A 24,234-nucleotide genomic window follows, 5' to 3' on the forward strand; every position below is an offset into this window, starting at 1 on the left:
GGTCTCCCGTCTCTGTTTACAAAAGAAAAATATGTGAGAGAAGGAGATGGATTATTAAAGATTTTGATCAATTTTGTTAAGAGGTGAAAGTAGTTTAAGGCTCACTATTCAAAAATCATATAATCATCAAATTTAATTATTTAATAAATCCAATTTCCAATTTTCAGCAACTTATATATATAAAAATCATTTAAAGAAGCTAGTATGGGATAGGATTTCGATGTAAAATTTGTGGTGTGAAAGGACAAGCTTTAACCAACATTAAATAGATGCACCTAATTCCCCTACATTGGCAAGGACTCTTTACTTGATAATAATATACATAGTAATTATTAAAAAAACCATTGCTTTATAATCTTCCTATAATAAATAGCTCTGCACAAGCTCGTGCGCAATAATTAGACAAAGTGGGCCGCACACCGAATGCCAAATCGATTTGGGCAAGATGTCAATCGACCTTAAAACTAATTCGTTTAGTTTTAAATTTTAAATAAATTAATTTTTGTCGGTTCGATTTTTACAATTATCAATTAACTAATTAAATTAATACGAACGAAATTTATTTTTATCTAATAATGTAGATGTTGGATTGAGTTTAAATAATTATCTTAATGATATTATCTCATCAGTTGATGTCATTATCAATGTTTTGCCATTTTACTATTGTCAACGGTAAAAAAAAAAAAAAATGACGTAGAAATCTGCTCGTGTTGTTTTTCAATATGCATCATATAAATCTCTGAACTAACAGAATATACTGCAAATTATATCAGTCAAGTAAGTCAACTTTTAATATATGATTAAAATATTATCTAATGAGCAGCATGCATCAACAGAAAAAATGGCATGATTTTGATCTGATTTCACAACAATAAATAAAAATAATAACGCACAAAGAAAACTTCCCAAATCCTAACGGACAAGCTTAGAGGAGTGGATACACAATGCAGATGTGGTGGACTTGCTCGCACCCTAACACTCCACATATATATATATATATATATATCCTTGGAATATTACTCAGAATGCGTGCTATAAATATCAGGGACTCGCCCTTCCTCAACCACCCCAAATTCGTTACAGTAGTTTCCTTCTTTTGTACTCTCGATTCACTCTTCATTCGCTTCATTTTCGACGGCCAGAGCAGTTAAGGTTCCGGAGAGGATGGAGTCGTCTTCAGCTTTGCTTCCAGATTTGGGGACACAGATTGTGATTCCGGTGTGCGCTGTCATAGCCATCGTTTTCTCGCTCGTGCAATGGTTACTGGTCTCGCGCGTTAAACTCTCGTTGGAAAACGATGTCTCGGATTCTGTGAAGAACGTTCAGGATGCACACGGTGATTACTTGATAGAGGAAGAGGAAGGGATCAACGACCAGAACGTTGTCGAGACGTGCGTCGAAATCCAGAACGCTATCTCCGAGGGTCAGTGTAGCTTTAGATCGCAATGTTATATCGCTAGATCTGATTTTTTAAAGTTTGTCAAGTTCACTTTATGTCTACCTGAAATGCGTTAGTAGAATGTGTTGCGAGCTTTGGACGTCATTCATTTTCCTCACCTTTTATGCGAGCTTCTCTGTTTTGGTACTGAAAGAGTAAAAAACCATAAAGTTGTCGTAGGAAGTTGCTGCATTACTTCTTTTCAAAGAAAATCAGGTTTTTAGAATTTCAGCTATGATTTTTTGGATCAACCGCTGGAATAAGATGAATAGTCGAAGAGAGACTTTTTCAGGTTTTCTGAACCTGCTCCTGGAATTTGTTTTGCTGCGGAGACCGTTTTAGAAAGTATACGTAATGCTTGTTTATTGTTTTTGAAGTCGATTTTCCCTCTAGTTTAAAAAAAAAGAATACTATATTTTTATTTAAAAAATAAAATAAAATTCCCACCCTTTTACATCAGAAAATGTTTTAATGTCCTTTCAAAAGATTTTTTTTTTAATGTAAAACCCTGTGACGTGTCTTCCTCAACAGCTCTTAAACCATCTTAATAAATAAACCACAAAAAATAATTTACAAACATAAATTGCTTTAATTTAGATTTTAAAATTTTTACCACTTTCAAGTCTGTGCTTCTGCATTTAAACCTGTGCATCCTCTTAGACTTCTACATCCAAATAATGAAACACACTGTTCTAGCGGTTTAGAGTTTACAATGTTGTTTTTACGTGAATATAATGCCGAATCTCGTACCATAACTTTCTGCGAATTACTCATGACGAAGGTTTTTTTCCAGTCTATAATTAGATATTGAAAACTACCAGTCGAATGAATTTTCATTTTATTTCGGATCGATTTTTAAATTTTTTTATAAACGTTAAACTATATATCTATGGTAAATCTTATTTTGGAGTATTTGGCTCGCGGCGAGAGGTGGATTAGGGTTTTACGAGTGTCAATATTGGTGTGGAGTTTGGTTTGATGTGTTGGTGGAGAGGTTCTTGTCTCCGTTATTGAAATTATTCAATGCCCCGTTCTTTTGGGGACGTTGTTGAACGTACCTTCATTAATTAATTTCTGTACGATTTACGTGCAGCGAGGGAAGATTATCCTATTACTTTATTGATTATGTATCGTAGTCAAAATTTTATTCTAATTAGCTTTCATCAGACAATTATGGATATTTCTACTCACGCCGTGTTGAAGCACGTGAGAAGATGATGCCGTGTGAACGCGGGTGTTTTATTTACCTGATTTTTTACGTTTCATCTCCCATGCACGGAAACTTAACTTTTTTATAAAGTTACCTGGATCCTTGGATTGAATGGAGGTTTTAAAATTAATAATTATCTGTTGTCATTTAGTGAGTGATGTATGCATGTGTTAAAAAAATTATTATTGGATAATTTTTCGTTAATTTGAGATATTACATTAAAATATAAAAATATTTTTTTATAATATTTTTTGTGCTAGGAATGATATGATTATTTAATTTAAAAGTTCAAAATATAGTTTAAGAAATATTTTATTAGGATGTGGTAGGTATGATAGATAAGATGAAAATTTTACTAAAAAAAAGATGAAAATTTTACCAAAATTAGGTTTGATGACATTTTTATTAAATAAAAAATAAAAGATTTTGTAACTTTAGAGAAAGGGATGACACCAAAGTATATATTTATATATATATTGGCGTCATCGAATAAAAAGGAATATTCAATTTGGAACAAGATCGGTATTGAAATCTGTTTGACTGCACTTGGTTGCGTCAGCTTACGGTTTTTGCAGGTGCAGTCGAGCAGAGGTGCGTATGTGCAATTTATTGATTTGGGTTCGCATTCTATTTTGATATAATGTAGTATAATCATGGCACAAATGAGTTGAGCATGATTGGTTTTGATTTGCCTGAGATTAAAATATATTTTTTGCATACCAGGTATTACATCTTTCCTATTTACTGAGTATCAGTATCTCGGTGTCTTCATGGTTGCTTTTGCAATTCTCATTTTCCTGTTCCTTGGATCGGTTGAGGGTTTCAGCACAAAGCACCAGCCTTGCACCTATGACAAGGAGAAGTTGTGCAAGCCTGCTGTCGTAACTGCAATCTTCAGTACTCTATCCTTCTTGCTTGGTGCAGTTACCTCTGTCGTTTCTGGTTTCCTTGGGATGAAAATTGCGACTTATGCAAACGCAAGGACCACATTGGAAGCTAGGAAAGGGGTCGGAAGAGCTTTTATTGTTGCATTTAGATCTGGTGCAGTTATGGGTTTTTTCCTGGCCGCAAATGGTCTCTTGGTTCTGTATATTACTATCAATCTATTCAAGATCTACTACGGAGATGACTGGGAGGGCCTTTTTGAGGCAATTACTGGATATGGTCTTGGTGGATCGTCGATGGCTTTGTTTGGACGAGTTGGAGGCGGTATTTACACTAAGGCTGCTGATGTTGGTGCCGACCTTGTCGGAAAAGTTGATAGAAACATACCGGCAGATGACCCCAGAAATCCTGCTGTAAGATACCGCACACCTTTGAAAAGTCGGTGCTATTTATCAAGGATTTAATGGTCGAAAATATTCATTTTTTTTTTGCAGGTGATTGCTGACAATGTTGGTGACAATGTCGGAGATATTGCTGGAATGGGGTCTGATCTCTTTGGTTCATATGCCGAATCTTCATGCGCTGCACTTGTCGTGGCTTCAATATCCTCTTTTGGAATAACTCACGACTTCACTGCAATGTGCTACCCTCTGCTCATTAGTTCCATGGGAATTCTTGTTTGTTTGATAACGACCCTATTCGCCACCGACTTTTTTGAAATCAAGGTTGCCAAGGAGATTGAACCATCATTAAAGAAACAACTTGTTATCTCCACCATTCTCATGACTCTGGGAATTGCAATTGTTACGTGGACTTGTGTGCCATCAACCTTTACAATCTTCAATTTTGGAACCCAAAATGTTGTGAAGAACTGGTAAGCACGTACTAACTTTGAAAATTGAAATGGACCCTGGTTGCGAAGAAATTCTTGTTCATCTGTTTGGACTTTTATTAACATCTGGCAACTATAGGGATATTCTTAGACGATCTTATATTGAAGAGGTCAACTTCCTTATTTATGCTTCCGAGTAGTTGCTTTTCCCTCACAAATCTAAAAAAGGGGGTCGATTTGGTTGACATGAAATGAAGTCTTCAATGTATATAGATTCTAGAATTTATGTTTTTCATTTAATTAGTGTCCAGTTAGTTTCCATTAATTCTAAGTTGTTTTCCACCACAAAGTACAAATCTCATCACCATTAGTTCTCATGTTTGCTTCTCTTCATATCTTTCACGACTACCGTGTTTAAGGCATAACTACTATAAATTTTTTCTTATACAACTCATTAACACGACAGGCAACTATTCCTTTGTGTTTCCGTTGGGCTGTGGGCTGGGCTCATCATTCGAATTGTTACAGAATATTACACCAGCAATTCTTACAGGTGCTATAGCGGTTCTTTTGTTCTTTCCTTCGACAAATATCATTTTGTTCCATAGTTTTCCATCTGTTGCATGGGTTTTTTTATCTTTCAATTATCTTCCAACTCCATTTTCTGAACTTTTGTAAGCAGCCCCGTGCAAGAAGTTGCTGATTCATGCAGGACTGGTGCTGCGACCAATGTCATATTTGGCCTTGCCTTGGGATATAAATCCGTTGTAATCCCCATTTTTGCTATCGCAATTAGCATTTTTGTTAGTTTTACCTTCGCTGCCATGTATGGTGTTGCAGTGGCCGCTCTGGGCATGCTGAGCACAATTGCCACTGGTTTGGCCATTGATGCTTATGGTCCTATAAGTGATAATGCTGGAGGTATAGCTGAGATGGCTGCAATGAGCCACAGGATTCGGGACAGAACAGATGCCCTTGATGCTGCTGGGAACACCACCGCTGCTATTGGGAAGGTAGCATATTCTGTTTTGTTCACCGTCTTAAGACTTTAAACATGAAGATCTCTGTTTTGCGCTCTAATCTTATTTTATTCTTTTGCATTTTCTTTCAGGGATTTGCCATTGGATCTGCTGCACTTGTTTCATTTGCACTTTTTGGTGCTTTTGTGAGCCGTGCAGGCATTACAATTGTTGATCTTCTAACACCCAAAGTCTTCATTGGTTTAATCGTCGGTGCAATGCTTCCATACTGGTTTTCTGCCATGACCATGAAGAGTGTTGGTATAGCTGCTTTGAAAATGGTGGAGGAAGTTCGTTGGCAATTTAACACTATTCCAGGCATTATGGATGGCCACATGAAGCCAGATTATGCCACTTGTGTCAAAATTTCAACAGATGCATCTTTTAAGGAGATGATTCCCCCTGGTGCCCTTGTCATGCTAACTCCTCTCATTGTTGGAGTATTTTTCGGCTTTGAGACGCTTTCTGGTGTTCTTGCCGGTTCCCTTGTCTCTGGTCTCCAGGTACATGACTCGGATCTGTGCTAGAAGTGAACTTTTTAAGGCTTAATGATTTAATCGTTACGTTGACTACAACACTGAACTCTTATTCCCTTGTAACTTTCTAAGATTGCAATATCTGCCTCCAACACTGGTGGAGCATGGGACAATGCCAATAAATACATTGAGGTAAGCGCTTTGTTTTAATCTGAATTTCAAATTAGAAGTTGCGCACAAGTCAGTTGGAGCTTAAACATGTGATTTAATAATGCTTGACTCGACTTGCTATACAATTGAACTTGAAATAATAGTCTGTTTATATTCAAAGTCAGACTAGCATGTATGGTGTGTATTTACTTATATGAGAGAATTTGAAATGTTTGAATTTCAAATATGATCATTGGAAAAAGTATTATGTTTAAGTAACATGAAAAATCATGTAAACATGACTTGAGCTTGAGCCTTGAGTTGATTGAATTGCATTTTTTTAACTTTGATTGAACTGCGCCACTCGCTTATTTCATTATCCTAAAGTTTGATAATAGAGCACCTTTTCAGCTTCAACTCCAATTTTGTCCCCTCTCAGGCTGGTGCATCTGCGCATGCGAGAAACCTTGGACCAAAAGGATCAGAACCGCACAAGGCTGCCGTTATAGGAGATACGATTGGAGACCCTCTGAAGGACACTTTAGGTCCATCGCTCAACATCCTCATCAAACTTATGGCAGTAGAATCGCTTGTGTTTGCTCCTTTTTTCGCCGCTCATGGCGGGTTGCTGTTTAAGATCTGAGAAAAGAGACACACCAATCGACTATAAAAATCTCTTAATTTTTTTTCAATCCTCGGTCTAATTTCGAATTATTTTTCACTGGAGTTTTTTTCTTCTTGATATTTCGAGCCATTCTCACGAGAATGAAAATTTTCTTTGTCAGATTGTAGCTGATGTGATTTTACTCTTTGTTGAGTTGACTATGATAATTGTTGTGATGAGGATGTTAGTGGAAATCAGCATCCTTCACAGGACAAGAGTGAGAGATCAAATGCATATTTTTTTTACTTTTTTGTTACCCCTTAGGGCATCCGCATCCATCGAAATTAATCCATGTTAATAACTCTTCATCTCATCAAAAATGATGGGGTCCACGAGCCACATATTCATTACATTAACACTTCCCTATTATTAACATACACCCACATTCATTTAATTTCAACTTTCATTATTTATGGGTCCCACTGTCCACTTACTCATTTTTTTTATTTTTAATTATTTCAGTTTCTTTCTAATATTTCTAAAATTTTACAACAAATATTACTAAAAATAATTAGTATTATTAGTTTTAAAAATAACTTAATTCCAATATTCATTAAAATATTATTAAGAAATCAAAAAAAAAGTTGGACTTTTTTATTTAAAATATTATTTAAAAAATGAAAAAACAACTGTTTAATAGTTTTATTTATTATTTTACGAGTTTCATTTATGTAAATTTAAAAATTTATTACAAATTTGACTGAAAGCGTACACATAGGAAACAACAGTTGAACATAATGAAAAACAACATATAAATCAAACATTTTGAAATTTGTAATAAACTGACTTCACTAATTGTTGTTGTACTCTGTCCAAATATGCTCAACTAAGTCGGCACGAAGTTGGTGATGTAATTGAGAGTCACGTAGTTCGGAATTTCTACGGAGATAATCATGAAATCCTCGGTTTGAGCCTTGGACAGGTTGTGCGGGTTCGTCACCTTCGTCGTTAGACCAATTTGTCACGTTACACCCCTCATCCTCAACAATCATGTTGTGCAAAATAATGCATGTTAACATAATATATTTTAATTTTTTCTGTACCAATAACGAGCTGGACCTCTAACAATCGCTCATCTAGATTGGAGCACTCCAAATGCCCGTTCAACATCTTTTCTTGCAGACTCTTGTCTTTCCTTAAACAATCGCCTTTTAGGATCCTCCGGACAAGGAAAAGCCTTAACGAAAGTAGCCCATTCCGGATATATTCCATCCGTTAGATAGTAACCCTTCGTATAATGAGTGTCATTATAGAAGTAAATAAGGATACAAATAAGGATTAAAGAAATAAATATTGAACCTACAAATAGAAGTTTGAGAATGGTAGAGAATATATATTGAGTGTGGTTGATGAGTAGAAATGTGTTGGATGAATGAATAAATTTGTAGAAATTGATTTGTATTTATAGTGATTTTTTATTATTATTTTATTTAACTAGCCGTTATAGTTTGTATTTTACAATATTATATAAAAACTAGCCGTTATACTTTGTTAAATATGATACGTAGTATTTATTTTTCAAAAGAGTCGTTGGCGAATAATGTTAGCGACGGTTTTTGAATTGGCGACGGTTTTTTTCAAAAACCATCGCTAGTAGTGACTTTTTTTAAAAAACTTTCGAAAGTAGCGACGCTTTTGAATTGGCGACGGTTTTTTAAAAACCGTCGCAAATTCCGGAATAACATTAATTTATTGGCTGCCATGTCAGCGAAGATTAATAATTTTCTTGCCCACATTGGTGCATGAACATTAATGAGCGTTATTAACACTCATTAATGCACCAATGTGGGTGTCCTTAGAATTTCTGTTTTTCTTATAGAAATCTCGACTTTAATTAAATAATAATAAGATAATATAAAAAAACATTTTTTTAGAAAGATTTACAGAACGTCTTTTTATTTTTTATATATTTTAATTTAACAACAATGATTGTTCATGCCCAAAAGTTTGTGTATTATATTGGAATGATATATAGAGGTTTATCTAAAAACTGAAACAATATTTCGTTTTTTGGCGTAAAATTTATCATATTATCTATGAGCTGAAAATCAGTCGCCGCTCACAATGGAAGTTGAAGTGAAGCTCCGCCTCCTCTCCTCAGCCGCCCACGAGCACCTCTCCACCGTACTCTCCCCTCACCACCGCCAAACCCACCTCCAAGAAAACATCTTCTTCGACGGTCCCAACTCCGAGCTCTCCTCCAACCTCGCCGCCCTCCGCCTCCGCTTCTACGACCTCGACTGCCGCTGCATCCTCTCTCTCAAATCCAAACCCAAGATATCTGCCGGAATCAGCCGTATAGAAGAACAAGAGGAGCCCTTTGATCCCATCATCGCCCGGCAATGCGCTGCGGAGCCCTGGCGTCTCCTCCGCTTCGACTCATCCTCCGACATTATTCGACGGGTGAAGGAGGAGTTTGAAGTCACGGAAGACCAGGGTCTGGTGTGTTTGGGGGGTTTCAGGAATGTGAGAGCTGTTTATGAGTGGAACGGGTTGAAATTGGAGCTGGATGAAACGCAGTATGATTTCGGGACTTGTTATGAAATTGAATGTGAGACGCCGGAGCCGGAGATTGCTAAGAATTTGCTTGAAGGGTTGTTGAAGAGTAATGGGATTGAGTATAAGTACTCGGAGGTCTCGAAGTTTGCCACATTCCGAGCTCGGAAACTGCCTCTGTGAGGGTAAACTCTGTTATTTTTCCTGACCTTCAGCTTTGGAAATTTAGCTGTTTCCTGACCTTCAGCTTTGAAAGTAAGTCATTGATTCTTTCGATGCATTAGCTTGGGAGTTATTTCTGAATTGCCAACTTTAAACAATTAAGTAAAAGACTCTGAATATATGTCGTTGTGATGGTAACAGTGTACACTCACATCTTCTGGTATATAGACAAACACAGAGAATGATCGTTGCTATTATATAGACAAACGCAGAGAATGATCGATGCTATCTTTGATAATTGTTCCAACTCATGAAACCCCAACACATAACTTTGATTATGATGGCAATTGTAGAATCGAGATAGTACCTTTCAAAACCTGTAAATCGAAAGCAATTAAAGCGGCACCTTTAATTGAGTTCAATCTCAACACCACATGGACCATCATATAAAACAGAGGACACAATTGTTGCTATCTAACGATATTGTATCTCTAACTTTCCCTCTTATCTAGAGATTCGAAGATTTTGCATGCAAGGATTGGACGTAATTGAGATTGTTGCTGTAAATATTGTCGGTCAGTATCTGTCCATTGCATCATATGAAATTTGTGTGTCCATGCTATTGCAGGAGGCCGATATACTTTGAGGAATCAGTGCACTGTTCTGTTTCACGTTGGAAATGGCTTCTGTAACATCCAAGAATGTATTTTGACCTGCAAGCAGCCCAAGGGATTTGAAATGGTTGGGAAGTGTGAATCAATAGATACATGTTTTTGTAGGTATCCAAGTTTGCTGTTGTAAAAGTAAATGTTGAGATTAGACCTTTGAAATAAAGTGTGAATGTAGACATGTACTATACTGTACATGGTTAATTTTTTCAATAGAAATATTGTTTCTTATTCCTATCCTGTATTCTTCCGATCTTCCCAGTTGTCTACTTTTCGTAATATGGAATCTGAATCTTGAGATTAATTCGTAGCGGCCAGAATTTGCTCTTCTAAGTCTCAAGTTTACTTATTTATATCTAAATTAATCTTAGTCTTCCAATAGCTTGTTGTGATCTTTGCAACAAATTTTCTATGATATGTAATCATATGCGTTCAAATTGATCTGTACTCTGTATCTGACTTGCATAAAGTGGTTTGGCTGACATTTACAAAAACTCAGAACTTTCTGCACATTTTTGCTGTAATCCTCCCAATTTTTGTAATCTTTGAATGGGATTATATATCTTGCATGTTCTCAAAGTTAGATGAATCTACTTGCTATAAGGGGTGTCGTATTTCAACTTTGAATACAAAAACAGAAGAAGCTGATCGTTTGTGTGAAGCTGGTCAACGCTGCTTCCGTGAATCTCCTTCTTGTCCTCTTAGTTCTTCCAGGTTAAACCATTCCATTTGTTCAGTTTCTGAATTGCTAATGTCGAAAGTCCAAATAAAATGTTGTTTTCATAAACTTGCAGGTTGGGGGATGCTTTGCCAGGTCAGTACACCATTCAATTTTCGGACACGAGCCGATTCTGTGACGAAGGAGAATGTGATACGAGGTGCAAACAGATGAAAGGAAGTGCTGCATCTGCGTGTACTAAATAGATACATGTTATGTAGGTATCGATGTTGAATATGTTAATGCTGGTGTCTTGTAAAAGTTAAACGAGTTATTTGTTAATGTGGTGAAGACTGAGATTGGAGCTTTTAAATAAAGTGAAATTAGATATATGTATTACAAAAACTTGATTGCATTACAGTATAATTTTCTGATGCACACTTAAAACCCATGAAATAAGTTTTATTTGTTTCAAATAATTTGCTTAAAAAATCTATGTGGAATTGCATTACAGTATAATTTTCTGATGCACACTCAAAACCCATGAAATAAGTTTTATTTGTTTCAAATAATTTGCTTAAAAAATCTATGTGGAAAAGTTATTTTCTCCTTGTTACTTGGCAGCCCAACGAATTCGTCCATCACCACATGCTTTCAAACACCAAAGCTAAGATAAAATCCTTCTATTTTTCTAACCACAATTTAACGAAAAAACTAATTATTTAGACACGTTTTATTGAAAAAATGAAAGCCACTTTCTTCAAGAACTGCATCTTCTTCGTCTCATCGAGAACATCAGTCAAGTTCTTGGTCCACCGAAGCTAATGGCAAGAAACATAGCATCAACAACAGTCACAGAGGTTGCATCATAATAGACAGGCTTTAAATCCTCTCTATATCCCTTTTGCATACAGATTCTTTCCAATGAACACAACCCCGTTTTGTAATAAAACTTTAAAGTTCTATTTCATATGATATTTTGGTAAATTTAACTAACATTATTTTATGGATAATCTAAATTATTCTGCGAGTCAAAAAAATACTGAAAGAAAGTAGATGAAAAAATTGAAGCATTATGCTTATGTAATTTGTTAAAACTTACCTAGGGAAATTGTGTCGTTTGTAAACAACAAAGGACGTTTGGCATACCCCTTGTCGCAGAACGTATGTAGCTTTGAGCAAATTGTTTGGACAAAAGTTAAAAAAAATTCTTACATCAAACTTGCTTACATTCCGATTCCATTATTGTAATAATTTCACTACTTAGACCTTCGAACTTCTCCGATATTGGCAAATATTCTCTCCTAATGATTCCAGCAAAGCATCTCTTTTTCTCTCTTCCTCAAAACTTCATGTATTAAACATAAGTACATAACCAACGAAAAAAAAAATAAACTTAGTTGCGAACTCTAACTTCATTTCTCTTGTGCCATGGAATATATACATGTTTCATTTCTCTTAATGTTCATGCTGATAAGTCTTCTTTTACAATGCATGATTCGTAAAAGACTAAACATTCAGCTTCGACACGAAATGTGGGATGGAACAAATTGTGTGGAATATCTCGACAAGGCATAAAATCTATCGAAATACTAAAAAATCAGTTCTCCAGAAACAAATTCTAAGACGGGAATTTGATGCCAAATAAAAAGCAGTGGGTTCGATAAACATGAAACACAAATACTCATCATTGATGTAAAAATAAAAAATCGATCATTGAAGCTACCTGAACTGTTCATCTTACATAATATCTATTCAGTCAAACTGTTAGTAATCAAAGTGTTTCGAGTCACAGACCGAATTTAATTACAAGTCCAGCTCCCTAAACTGCATGTCTTCAAAGAGAAGTACAACAGAATGCCAAAAAAACAGTCCGACTAACAGTCGGATGCATGTTTATTTATCAGTTTAATTTGCAAAAAGGAAGCTGTTTACTACCAGATATAGACAATGCAATAGATAAAGAAACACACTGTAGGAAGGGAGGTAGGTGGTGTAAAGCTTGTGCATTGACAGCCAATAGATTATCTTTGTGCCTGATCTGAAGCAGAGACTCCAACTAAAGGCGTATTTGGTACACTACTCGAGGACCCGTTTTCATTGGGTGGTGGCACACCCCATTTGCCTTCAGATTCAAGGGGTTCAATAACGTGAACTGAACCATCCGACAAACCTAATGCAAATTGGTTCGGTTCTTGTGGATGGGCCGCGACCACAAGTGGGTGCTGGGGGTGCACATTTGAATTGCTAGATGAAAGAAAAGAATGCTTTGGGTGAGGCATAAAAGATAAATAAATTAACAAAATTCAAAATCCAGGTGAAATATGTAGTTGAAAAAATAAATTAATTTGTTATTTTATTCTGAAGATCATTCAGTCGAGACTAGAATGTAAATATTTTGAAATTCGTTAGCTTGACAGACTTGCCTGACACTTGAAGTGAGATAAGCAGTGGGATTTATTCGACATCTTAAGCGGAGGTGTGCAGCGGTGAAAATGCAGACAGTAGAATCTAGGAAACTGGCATATATCAGTTGGCTATCACATGAAAAGGTAGCATGAGATATAAGGGCTGCTGATTCACGTGGGATCCACTGAAATGAAACAAATTACAAATCAAATATTCGCAAGTAAATGTGTTTTCATTGATCAAGTTTTCATGGGGTAAAATATACCTGCTTTATGCATTCTAATTTAGTTGTCTCGTATATAGCAAGCTGAGTCTCATGTATAACCAGAAAGTGCATCTGGTCCTGATGAAACTGGACGCGTGTTTCAGATTGTGACATTGGTGGTGATCTTCCAGAAGGAAGTTGCAAATATTTTGATTTCTGCTTTTCCCATCCATCGGAGTTCCATACAATAAGCTGGAGAGGAACGATGTTAGAAGAATAATTCAATAAAGATGGACGATTGACTTGCAAAAATCTTCAACACCATTGAGCTTCAGAAAAAAATCAATAAAGGCCAAATAATAAAAGTCGTCCACCTGCGAATCTGCTCCTGACGAAACTAGAACATTCAATGCATGTGAGAAAGCCAGACCCGTAATTCTTTTAGAATGGCCTTTAAGCTTGCTTTTGACCTGTAAAATTTGAGATTAATAAGGCCACTTTGACTCACAACGTTTAGACATAAGAATACCGTTCACCAGAAAACAAACTATTAAGTGCTCTTATGTCATATACCTCATCTACACGAACATTATATATCTGTATAGTAGAATCATCCATGCCAATAGCAATTATATTATTATCTTGGGGATGAAATGCCAAAAATGTTGCTGCCGGTGGTGGAGGCATAAAAGTTGTCATGGTCTGACCTCGTCCATAAGAAATAGAGAGAAATGAGTATGTGCGCAATGTAAAAACAATGTGTGTATTTATATATACAGGCTCTTTGTTTGCTACAATTGGTGATATACACCAAGTGACGGATGGCTACATCCAGTGCAATAACCAAATACAGCAAAGAAATAATCGATAAAACGTTACCTTGAAAGTCATCATATTGAACAAAGAGATCTTTCCTCCAGATGCTGACATTACATAAGAATCATTTTTGGACAAAGCAAAACAAGAAACAGCATCCTCGGGGTTCGTGTCAGTGATATCATTTGTCATCAAAATGCCACTTGACGGTTGCCATAATTGAGGTGAAACACTAGCTGTTGCCTACAGATGAAATGCCCGATATCAAGATGATTTTATATTCCAAATGTGGCTGAATCAACTTTGTGAAATGCTGTGAAGTAAATTTGACCCAACTCCTACCTTTCCACTTGAATTACGATCATTTCGTTGCCATTTCCAAAGTAAATGGATCGCATTTGAAGCTAAGGCTAGTATAGCATTACCTGAATTAGTATATATTAACCTCGATATCTGAGATCAACACAAGAAAAAACTTGTTATACCAAACACATATAAGCTAACGAGGTACATTAATATGGGTGAAAACAATAAAGGTGGAATTGGTAAATACATACAGTCGTTAATGGAAGTGCTTAATGAATATTTATCTTATCGAATAATAATAATAATAATAATAATAATAATAATAATAAATACATAAATATATCAGATGAAGAAATGCATTTGAAAAAGGATTCACCTTTGTTACTCTTAAATTCTCAGGGAGTCTCAACGACCGACATTGTGAGGGTTCACTAATTTCAGTGAGCTTCCAAATCTTTGATTTGTCATTAGTTTCTTCAGCTATTCTAGGTTTCACGTCTCCAAGAATTTTTGCATCCCCATTCTAACATTAACCCAGAAATATTTTATAAATGAAAGACGATAAACAAAATTCTTCAATACAGCTAAAACTGACAAAAATATGCCCGCAGAAAACAAGAGATACCATTGCAGGGATACCAGCAGAGGCAACCCTGTCGACAAGGCTAGCAGCGCCACTACTGGGAGATGTTAGAATTGGGATTAGCGTAGGCTGCCACACGATAAACAAGTACGAAAAGCTTTTGATTATTATCAACTCAGTGAGGTGGCTCTGAAGATATTTAAACAATAGAAGCAAATACCCTTGAAGCTTCAGATGATCTGGAAGCATCGAAAGCAAGATTTTCAAACTGGCGTAGTAATCGAAGACCATCAGCATTTGCCAAAACTTTTATTCCATTTTCATTTGCAGAAACAGCCAACAGGCTCCCATCTTTGTTGAAGCGTATCCGAGGACTTGCCTTGAATGTGTACAAGTAAAATCAAGATTTCACGCACACTTACACACAAGCATATAAAATCACATAATCAAAGAAATCTCACAGGAAGACCTCCATCGGCATCAATACTGGTCAACAACTGAGTATTGTCCATATCCCAAATTTTGATGGAAAAATCATCACCAGCAGCCAAGAACCTATTTTTAGTCGTGTCAAACTGCACAACCCCCATAGATCGTTTTCTGAAACCTTGATATGTTCTTTTGACGGCTCCTTCACTTTCATTCCATTCAACAATGTGCGATTCACCTTCTTTACTGGTCCCACAAGAGAACAACCTGGACAATAAAGTTGCCAACTTAAAATCTGGTCGTAAGAGAAACAATTGAACATGATATCATCCTTGTAGCAGGTCATCGACCTTGTTCCATCAGCACTATAGGCCATGGTGGTGCAAAAACGACCAGGAGCATCATAATCAACTCGAGATCCCAAATTGTCATACAACCATGCTTTAATCTTTCCATCAGAAGCCGTGGAAAAGATAAACTGAAGATCATGGAAAGACTTCATAATCAATAGGAAATTCAAAAAAACAAGATGATTATGCCTCGTCTTTTTAATAAATGTAATATGATGGATCCATTACCTGAATGCTCTCTTTATGGTGAGGGCAAACAGAATATACAGGAGCTTCATGACCTTCAAAAGTAAATTGTTTTGCACCATTTGTGGCATCCCAAACCTAGAACAAACCAATACATTGTTCCCTAATATCAGTGTATTTTTTAAAAAAAGTATAGAAATTTATCTTTAACCAACCTTGATGAGCTTATCATCCCCACATGTCACCACAGAAAGCTGCTTATTGGGGTGTGAGAATGCAAGATCATTAACTCCACCAACATGAGCATCAATCTACAATAGCAGCAGTTGGTGCCAAAAAATTATAAAAGTGAAACTTCAAGTTAATAAAAATGAACACTGGACTATACCTCCAAATGCTGACGAACATCATCGTTTCCATTATATGAATAAATATGTACAAGGTGTCTGGAGTATGCAACTCCTATATGGAAGGACAGATAAACAACGATTTACGTCATATTAAGCCATTAATTTTCTAAGTATACGCATTCTTTTATTTTAATCGCAAATACCAAACAAAGAACCATCAGGGCTCCAAATCACACGATTCACCAAGACCCCTGGATCTTTCACGAGAGCAGCCTAAGATAAACAACAAAACTTTGTGTTTCAAAAACAAGTGCCTTAAAGATTTAGTCAGGATGAAATTTTAGGATATCGGAAATCAATTTAATAATGAGAATAGGTGGGCACCTGTAAAGGCATTGTACATGCACTCAAATCCCAAACTTTGAAGTTTTTCTGAACCAGCCTCTCTCTTGAACCAACTTCCCACAATCCAATATCTCCCATATTAGTACCAACTGGATTATAGCAAAGCAAACACCGTAAAGAGAATAAAAATCTTTAAACTTTTCACGTCAAATTTTTGTGAAAAAAAAAGTCCAAGGATGTCGTGTTCTCGGAGACCAAACCTAGAAGTAGACTCTGCTGGATAGGATGGAAATCCATGCTTGTGGGAGATGATCCTTGGATCAAATTCCGTGCCACGGTCTTGGGAAGGTCATCTGGCACATTGAAAGACTGGCTATGTGCATGCCCGGGAAATGATACAGGAAGAACATTTACCGGTAGACTTACCTGCTAATCAAAAATAAAGATTACAATATGAAAGCATTATCGGGAAAAAAATTCAGGGCACAAGATTGTATCTACCACTTATCCAAATACCTCGTCAGAAATTCCCATAGGCCTGATTCTTTTACTTATATGATCAGAATCACCCAATGGAAAATCAACAGAAGGATTTGCAGATGGAGTTCTTGGATTCTTCATGCCAGCTGCAACAAGAACATAACTATTTAATAGAACAGCAGGGACCTATAGCAGGAAAATACTTCATTTCACATTATTGCTTGATATCAGAGCATAGAAAAAAATGTCAAAAGTCCGCATAACAAAATTTCAACTTGTTTCCACAGTTCTAGAGGAAAATTACTCTACTTCCAATACGATTTTTCAACAGTACTGCAGTTTAAATGTGATCTTCAACATGTGAAACTCCATGACAAGATTTAGATCTCTTCAAATGGAGAGCTACCAGCAATTGATGGACCACCAAGACCTAAAGGTCCTCCAGAAACAGACGGATGAGATCCAGTGGGGGGATTCGACATCCAACCAGCAAGAGGGGTCTGAACTGAGGCTGGAGTTGTTTGAAATGGCTGCCATATCAATCACAGGTCGGTAAGCAAGAAGTAACTATAAGACAAGATAACAACTGCAGAAAATAATCCCAACCACGTGTGCACCCAGAGGAGAAAAGCCTCCGGGCTTTGGTACTGCTCCAAGTAGAGGATTGTTAGCTGGAGAAGGCGCATGAACGCCATTTGACTGTCCACATGAGTGATCCACAAATAAAGTTTTGATATCCGGGTTTGGCCGAGGATTCTTACAAAGTTGGTGCTGCCAATTTAAGCTGCAGAATTAGCAGGTGTGAGTTTCTTCTTTGCATAGTAGTGATAACTAGAAAATATGAGTCCTACAATGGGAATTTATCTGGTATAATATAATATCAACAATTGATGTGACAAGAAACTAAACTCGGGGAGCATTTCAAATCACCGTGTAACTGTTGAGACAGACTTTACTCCAAGTCACGCATATGAAATATATTTCCTCACCATATCAAGAAAATGGGACATAATCAGCAACTAAAAATGTTGCGCAACAAAGAAAAACCAATTTATGACTAATTATTTGTCACACATAGAAGTCTACCTTTGGTTGATGAGAGTACGGAGCCTTGAATTCTTGAGGTTTGGGAATTGTAACTTGTCCCGAAACAAGGGATTCGCTTCAATAAGCTTCTTCAGTTCAACCAGCATAATGGCACGGGCTGATTTTGTATCTCCATATTTTGATAGTTGTTCATTTTCCCTAAGCAACAATGAACTTGCATAAAAGGCATTCCAATAAATGTAATGGCAAACATCAACAAATAACAACTTCATCAATACCTGAAATTCTCTAATGTCAACAGCTGCGTAATCTCCTTGAAAAGGTCTTCATTGAAAGACGCAAAAACTTTAAGATCCTTAACAAGGATTTCAACAGCTTTGGACCGATCCTGCCTGATTATGACAAACTCATGTAAGTTTCTATGTTGCAGTCCATTTAAATTCATCAAAATTAAAGTAAAATCTCACTTATCCAAAGCTTCAAGATACTTCTGTTTCCTAATTTCGAAAAATATCTTCATTGAATATCTATTGTCATCCACTTTGGTGAAACCCGAAAGGTATCTTTCAACCTCATCCCAGTTCCCATTGTGCACTTCATCCTCAAAATACTTCATGTTAAAGAAAAATCCAGATTCTTGCTCAAGCCTATAATTAGGAACACTTATAGTTAATAAAAAGCTTATCCATCACAAATAACCAGAGAAGACAAAATACACACATGGGCACATGTATGATAAAAAATCAACCTACTTGTGAACAGTCTCTTTAAATTTCTCTTCATCCAAAAACTGTAGGATCAGGAATACAAGCTCTCTACTGAGAGAAGACATTATACCAAACACTTCTTCAAGCCAGGGGAAATTTTCAAATGCTGATTTAGTCGCAGATCTGTAAAACCCACGAAAAATACTAAATATAAATCAAATAAAATATAAAAGAGGGTCATGTAACCTACCACTAGACTTATTTAATTGTCAAACAGAGCATCTATTTAATAATTGCTTGACACGAGAATCAAAATATCAAGAAAATATGCAAAGATCAAACTACCACGAAAAAGTACTCAAAAATCAAACCAGGCAAAAAAATCATCAACAAGACTTAACATAGACCTAGATCTTATGTCATCATCGATCGGAAAACTCAAGAAACAAAAAAAAATCCTTATTTTCCTTCGGTATCAACACAATGGTTGGAACATGCACCGACAGAATACGAATAAAAAAATTTTTAAAGAAAAAATCCGAGGTTAATTGAATGGATCAGAGAAATGAAAGCTACTTTAAAAAACAACAAGAGGAATCCGAGATGCACAGAAAAAGGGAAGCAAATGGAAAAATGAGAAAAGAAGATACAAGCCCCCTAAAAAGCGAACTCAAGAATCAATATTATGCGTCTACACTTGGAGAAGAAATAAAGTTTTCCACTTTTCAGTAGTAAGATAAGAAAAAAACACCAGAACCCCCTTTGAAAAACACACACACACACTCCAACACACGGATACACGCATATATATAAATAAATATGCAGAGAGAGAAACAAAGGTAAGAGAGTATACTTTCCAAAAGGGAAGTGATAGATCGATCTGTGGAGAGAAACGGCGAACCCGGGGTGAAGATGAGAGGGATCTCTCTTGCTTTCTCTCTCTACATATACTGATTGTATGTATTATACGTACATACATTTACTTACACGGTCTGTCAGTTTCTCTCTACTTTCTCTCTCCATTCTATCGTTGTTGATGGGAAAAAAAACTAAGAGGTTAGGAAATAATGGAAATGATAAGCCGTCCTACTTATCATTCTGATGACTACAATACGTGCGTGTACTTATTTTTAAGGGGTTCATTGAACATATCAATCAAGGTGTGGCCCATCAAGCCGGCCCCCTTATTATTGTTTTCGGCTCGGGATTCTCAGCTGGGCTTCGTGGGATTTGCTGAGTGTAAGGTTTTTATTTTTTTATTTGTCTTCAATATCAATATAATTAAATTAAAGGTAAATTTGAGTGAAATATTTTTTTTCATCTTTAAATTAAAATTCAGTATTTATGTATATTTTTTTATAAATAAGTATCTGACAATGCCATGATTTTAGTTTTAACTCCTCACAAATTCAATTTTACATTTTTGCTCTTTTTCTTATTTACCATTGAATAAGAGTAAGTACTTATTTTGACTCACAAAATACTTATTTTGGTGTTTCAGATATTTGATTTGGATATTTGAATACTACAATTGAGTAAAAAATACCGGATCTTCGAGGATTATTAAAAATTATATCATTGTTGGTCTTTTCATTGAAAATACATTAAGATGCATTATTCATATCATTTATTAAAAAACATAGTTATCTCTTATCATCGAATAAGAAAAATTACCTATTTTGACTTAAAAAAATTACATATTTTGGGGTTTCAATATTTGATTTGGCTATTTGAATATCTAAATATTTAAGAAAATAATCGATCTTCGAACAATCACCGTAAATTCAATCATTGTTGGTCTTTTCATGAAACAAATATTAGGATGATTTTTTCATGGTGCTTGAGCTGCTGTGCGGTTTAAAAGATTTGAGTTGTACCATTACCACTAACTATAGCTTTTGGTAAAGCGGCAAGCGCTCGGTCCTACAATTGGTATCAGAGCCAAGGTCATGGGTTCGACAATCGGGGGCAAACGCCTACGAAAAGATCGCTTGGACTTAAGAAAGGGTCGCTTGGATTTATCCATGGTTTGTTTTCCCATGATTGCAAGGAGTGCAATTATTGGGAGAGAGATTGTTGGGTGCAATAATTGTCCCTGCTTGGTAGAGCGATCGAATCGTGATGCTTGAGCTGCTGTGCGGTTTAAAAGATTTGAGTTGCGCCATTACCACTAGCTATAACTTTTGGTAAAGCGGTAAGCACTCGGTCCAACAATATACCGTGAAATCAAAAACAGATATCTAAATTGAGTTAGCTGGTACTCAATTTGGCCTCAAAAGTACCTAATTCGTTTCAATATATACTTGATTTATCATCGCAAATACCCTATTTCATTATTTGGATATGTAAAAAATATATTACGGAGTTAATATTGAGTGGCTTTGTTGATGGCATCCGTAAAATCAAAATATGATACATAAATTAGTATTAAAGTACTTACTTTGAGTAAAAGTAGGTACTAGATTTGGCCTCATAAGCACCAAATTCGAGTAAATAGATACTTGATTTGACCTCGTAAATACATTTATAAAATTATTTGAATATGTAAATAAATATATTACGGAGTTGATGTTGAGTGAATTTTATTGGTATCATCGTGAAGTTAAAATAAGATATCTAAATCGGTACTTATAGTACTTAATTCAAGTTAGTGGGTACTTGATTGGCTTCGGAAGTACCTAATTATACTCAATATGTATTTGATTTGGCTTCGGAAGTACCTAATTATACTCAATATGTATTTGATTTGGCCTCGTAAATATCATTACTCCATTATTTGGGGATGTAAAAAATATATTACACAGTTGGTGTTGAGTGGCTTTTAGTGATGGTATCGTGAATTCAAAATATAATACCTAAATTGATACTTAAAGAACCTACGAGCCAACAAGTACTTGATTTAGCCTCAGAGACACCTAAATAGAGTCAATAGGTAGTTGATTTGGTCTCATAAATATCTTTATTTCATTATATAAAAAAGCTCTATAGTGTTATAAATGCGGGCCAAAATATTTTAGCCATGAAAAATAACATATCTCGATACCAAATATCAAATAATGATATCATCATTGTTAAAAAAATTAATTATATTAACATCATATCAATTATATAAAATAACAAATTATTAATACCAAGTATCATATTAATGTTACCTAAATAGCACATTAATTATACTAACATATAAATGTCAAAACAATTAAGTGATCATACTATACTGCTACCATTCAATCAACTACATACTTATATTTTCTAAATATATTTTCCCAACAGTCATCACGATAAAACACAAAATTTTCAGCATTCAATACTATTAAGCAAACTCTTCTATTATTAACTTTAGTTGGATTATTAGTAAAAAAACGCATAAGAAAATAATATGTATATTGAGTTAATAAATGAGTAGATAAGAAAATTGTCAAATATTTAAGACTAAAGTAGTAAAATGACCATTTGTAGGGAGTTAAAACACAACATAAGTTGGTGTCAGAGGCTGAAGAAAAAAAAAACTCATGGGTACCTAATCCTAATCAAAATCTTGACAGATGTATTTTTTATCAATTAACCGTTAAATTAATCAATATTTAATTTGAAAATTTATAATTTATCCTTGTTCTTTTCTACAGTATAGACAGAAAATATTTGTTATATTAATAATATCGTCACAAATATTTGAGTTTAATTTTGATCCGTGAGAACAACTTATAAAAAATTCATGCTTACAAAATTATTTAGAAACATAAAATTTTAATGTGGTAAAATTAAGATCGTGATTCATTTAATGCATGTAATGGTCCATTGGATATTTATTTAAAAAAAGGGTGTCATTATTGTGCTGTGGAGATTTTGGTCATGAGATGGTCTTGAAAATAAAATTAAAAGAGAGTTTAGTTTTGAAATGAAAGAATGTCTTGCCATAAAAGATAAATTTTATTTATTTTATTGATGTTTTTATTTAATAATGATATGCATCAAAATGGCGTTTTGTTAATGATAATATATATAAATATAATCTTTTTATTTTAAAAAAATATTTCCCGATAAAAATATAGTTTTCATGTTTTATAAACATCTCTACTAAAAAGTATATACAGGTGAGATAAAATTTATATATAATAAAAAATAAAATTTGCATTAATTTTTGTTTAGGTATTTTCAGTGATAAAAGTTTAAGATGCACTATGCTCTCTCAGAGTGTTAAGGAAATTAGCTTTTTATTATTCATTAGTATTTTGTTCGTGTGTAAACTGACTATTTTGTTTTTGTGAATTTTTTGTTCCGAGGCACCATAATTGTTTGTGTCTTATTTCATTTACATAAAGCTCCGTGTGTTTGGACTATTACGATGTATGTTGTGTTAGGTGTCACAATACTGCACACAACTCTTAAATCTAAAGCACACAAATCTTCAATCATACAATATTTGATATTAAACAATTCTTTCAGTTTTGATGCTGATATTATTAATTTTTTTTTATGGATTGACATATTTGTTTTTTATGTATTGTTTTTTATTTCAAATTATTCTGAAATAATAATTGTATAATATTTTTTTTGATGTGGATGGAAGACACAGTGGTTACCCTTCAATTCAATGCAGTAGCCTCCAAATATGTTAGATAATTTCGTCCGAAAAAATATTGATAAAAATCATTAATCAATAAAAGTTGAAATTTTAATACATACTAACATCGATTTATAATGTGCCTGAGTTTTTCTAAAATGATTTTTGAGATTTCCCCATCTAATATTTGAGTAGGTCTCTTGTGAGACGGTTTCACGAATCTTTATCTATGAGACGAGTCAATCATACCGATTTTCACAATAAAAAGTAATACTTTTTCATGGATGACCTAAACAAGATATACATCTAGTGAGATCGTCTCACTAAATACGACTTGTGAGATCGTTTCACCCAAGTTTTTGTCTTAATATTTATGTAATTATTTATTGGCTACCTATGAAAGTGAATGAACCTCTTAAATTTCATCAGATATTTGAATACAATAATAGGCATTGAAATTTGAATGTGTCGTGTTTTCGAACGTCCTGCTTGGCCACGAGCCGTTGGGACATTTAATATTCCATCTAAACAATTAAATAATCTATAAATTATTTATTGTTCCGTAGCTGTTCTCATCTAAACATTTTATGCATGCTCTTCTTGTTAAATGGGCCATTTTGTACACTAAAAACTTCTACATATATTTATATTTTTAAAAATATGTTTAGATTTTATAAAGAGTAGATATCTTACGAGACCATCTCACGAATCTTTATCTGTGAGACGGGTCAACCCTACCGATATTCAAAATAAAAAGTAATATTCTTAGCATAAAAAGTAATATTTTTTCATGAACGACCCA

The 24,234-nt window shown here is 34.9% G+C and overlaps 3 protein-coding genes across 20 annotated transcripts; 2 read left to right on the forward strand and 1 right to left on the reverse strand.

The window, feature by feature from the left end:
• Positions 1-1,069: 1,069 nt before the first annotated feature.
• Positions 1,070-6,658, forward strand: LOC142556081 (pyrophosphate-energized vacuolar membrane proton pump 1-like). 2 transcript variants are annotated; one of them, XM_075667318.1, is made up of 8 exons: positions 1,070-1,423; positions 3,372-3,946; positions 4,028-4,407; positions 4,832-4,918; positions 5,048-5,378; positions 5,477-5,887; positions 5,993-6,052; positions 6,450-6,658. In XM_075667318.1, exons 1-8 carry the CDS (start codon positions 1,165-1,167, stop codon positions 6,651-6,653), a joined length of 2,307 nt encoding a protein of 768 aa, XP_075523433.1. In that variant the 5' UTR covers positions 1,070-1,164; the 3' UTR covers positions 6,654-6,658. The 2 variants fall into 2 exon arrangements, with proteins under 2 accessions (XP_075523433.1, XP_075523434.1); XM_075667319.1 differs by lacking the exon at positions 1,070-1,423 and adding an exon at positions 3,161-3,239.
• A 2,015-nt stretch (positions 6,659-8,673) lies between these two features.
• LOC142556082 (triphosphate tunnel metalloenzyme 3-like) lies at positions 8,674-11,054 on the forward strand. Of its 13 annotated transcripts, none has more exons than XR_012822520.1 (4): positions 8,675-9,355; positions 9,961-10,111; positions 10,639-10,714; positions 10,795-11,049. XR_012822520.1 is itself a non-coding variant. In XM_075667322.1 (2 exons), the coding sequence occupies exon 1, from the start codon at positions 8,739-8,741 to the stop codon at positions 9,351-9,353; it is 615 nt and encodes a 204-aa protein (XP_075523437.1). In that variant the 5' UTR covers positions 8,674-8,738; the 3' UTR covers positions 9,354-9,355; positions 9,845-11,054. The 13 variants fall into 13 exon arrangements, 3 of the variants coding, with proteins under 3 accessions (XP_075523437.1, XP_075523438.1, XP_075523436.1); XR_012822521.1 differs by having other exon boundaries at positions 9,961-10,107; XR_012822523.1 differs by lacking the exon at positions 9,961-10,111 and having other exon boundaries at positions 8,674-9,355; positions 10,795-11,050.
• Positions 11,055-12,354: 1,300 nt separating this feature from the next.
• LOC142556083 (topless-related protein 1-like) lies at positions 12,355-19,897 on the reverse strand. Of its 5 annotated transcripts, none has more exons than XM_075667324.1 (26): positions 19,725-19,897; positions 18,917-19,054; positions 18,632-18,811; positions 18,443-18,556; positions 18,204-18,362; positions 17,724-17,901; positions 17,524-17,647; positions 17,154-17,263; positions 16,898-17,066; positions 16,677-16,786; positions 16,496-16,565; positions 16,331-16,404; positions 16,158-16,253; positions 15,985-16,080; positions 15,757-15,884; positions 15,439-15,673; positions 15,198-15,356; positions 15,020-15,106; positions 14,771-14,917; positions 14,431-14,541; positions 14,152-14,331; positions 13,846-13,974; positions 13,647-13,742; positions 13,333-13,524; positions 13,085-13,251; positions 12,355-12,905 (listed from the first exon to the last, which is right to left on the reverse strand). In XM_075667324.1, exons 2-26 carry the CDS (start codon positions 18,994-18,996, stop codon positions 12,683-12,685), a joined length of 3,414 nt encoding a protein of 1,137 aa, XP_075523439.1. In that variant the 5' UTR covers positions 18,997-19,054; positions 19,725-19,897; the 3' UTR covers positions 12,355-12,682. The 5 variants fall into 5 exon arrangements, with proteins under 5 accessions (XP_075523439.1, XP_075523442.1, XP_075523440.1 ...); XM_075667327.1 differs by having other exon boundaries at positions 16,898-17,063; positions 19,725-19,896; XM_075667325.1 differs by lacking the exon at positions 19,725-19,897 and adding an exon at positions 19,448-19,466.
• Positions 19,898-24,234: the final 4,337 nt, after the last annotated feature.

The sequence above is a fragment of the Primulina tabacum genome, chromosome 9 (assembly GCF_025594145.1).
Source record: "Primulina tabacum isolate GXHZ01 chromosome 9, ASM2559414v2, whole genome shotgun sequence".
In the NCBI taxonomy this organism is placed as follows: Eukaryota; Viridiplantae; Streptophyta; class Magnoliopsida; order Lamiales; family Gesneriaceae; genus Primulina; species Primulina tabacum.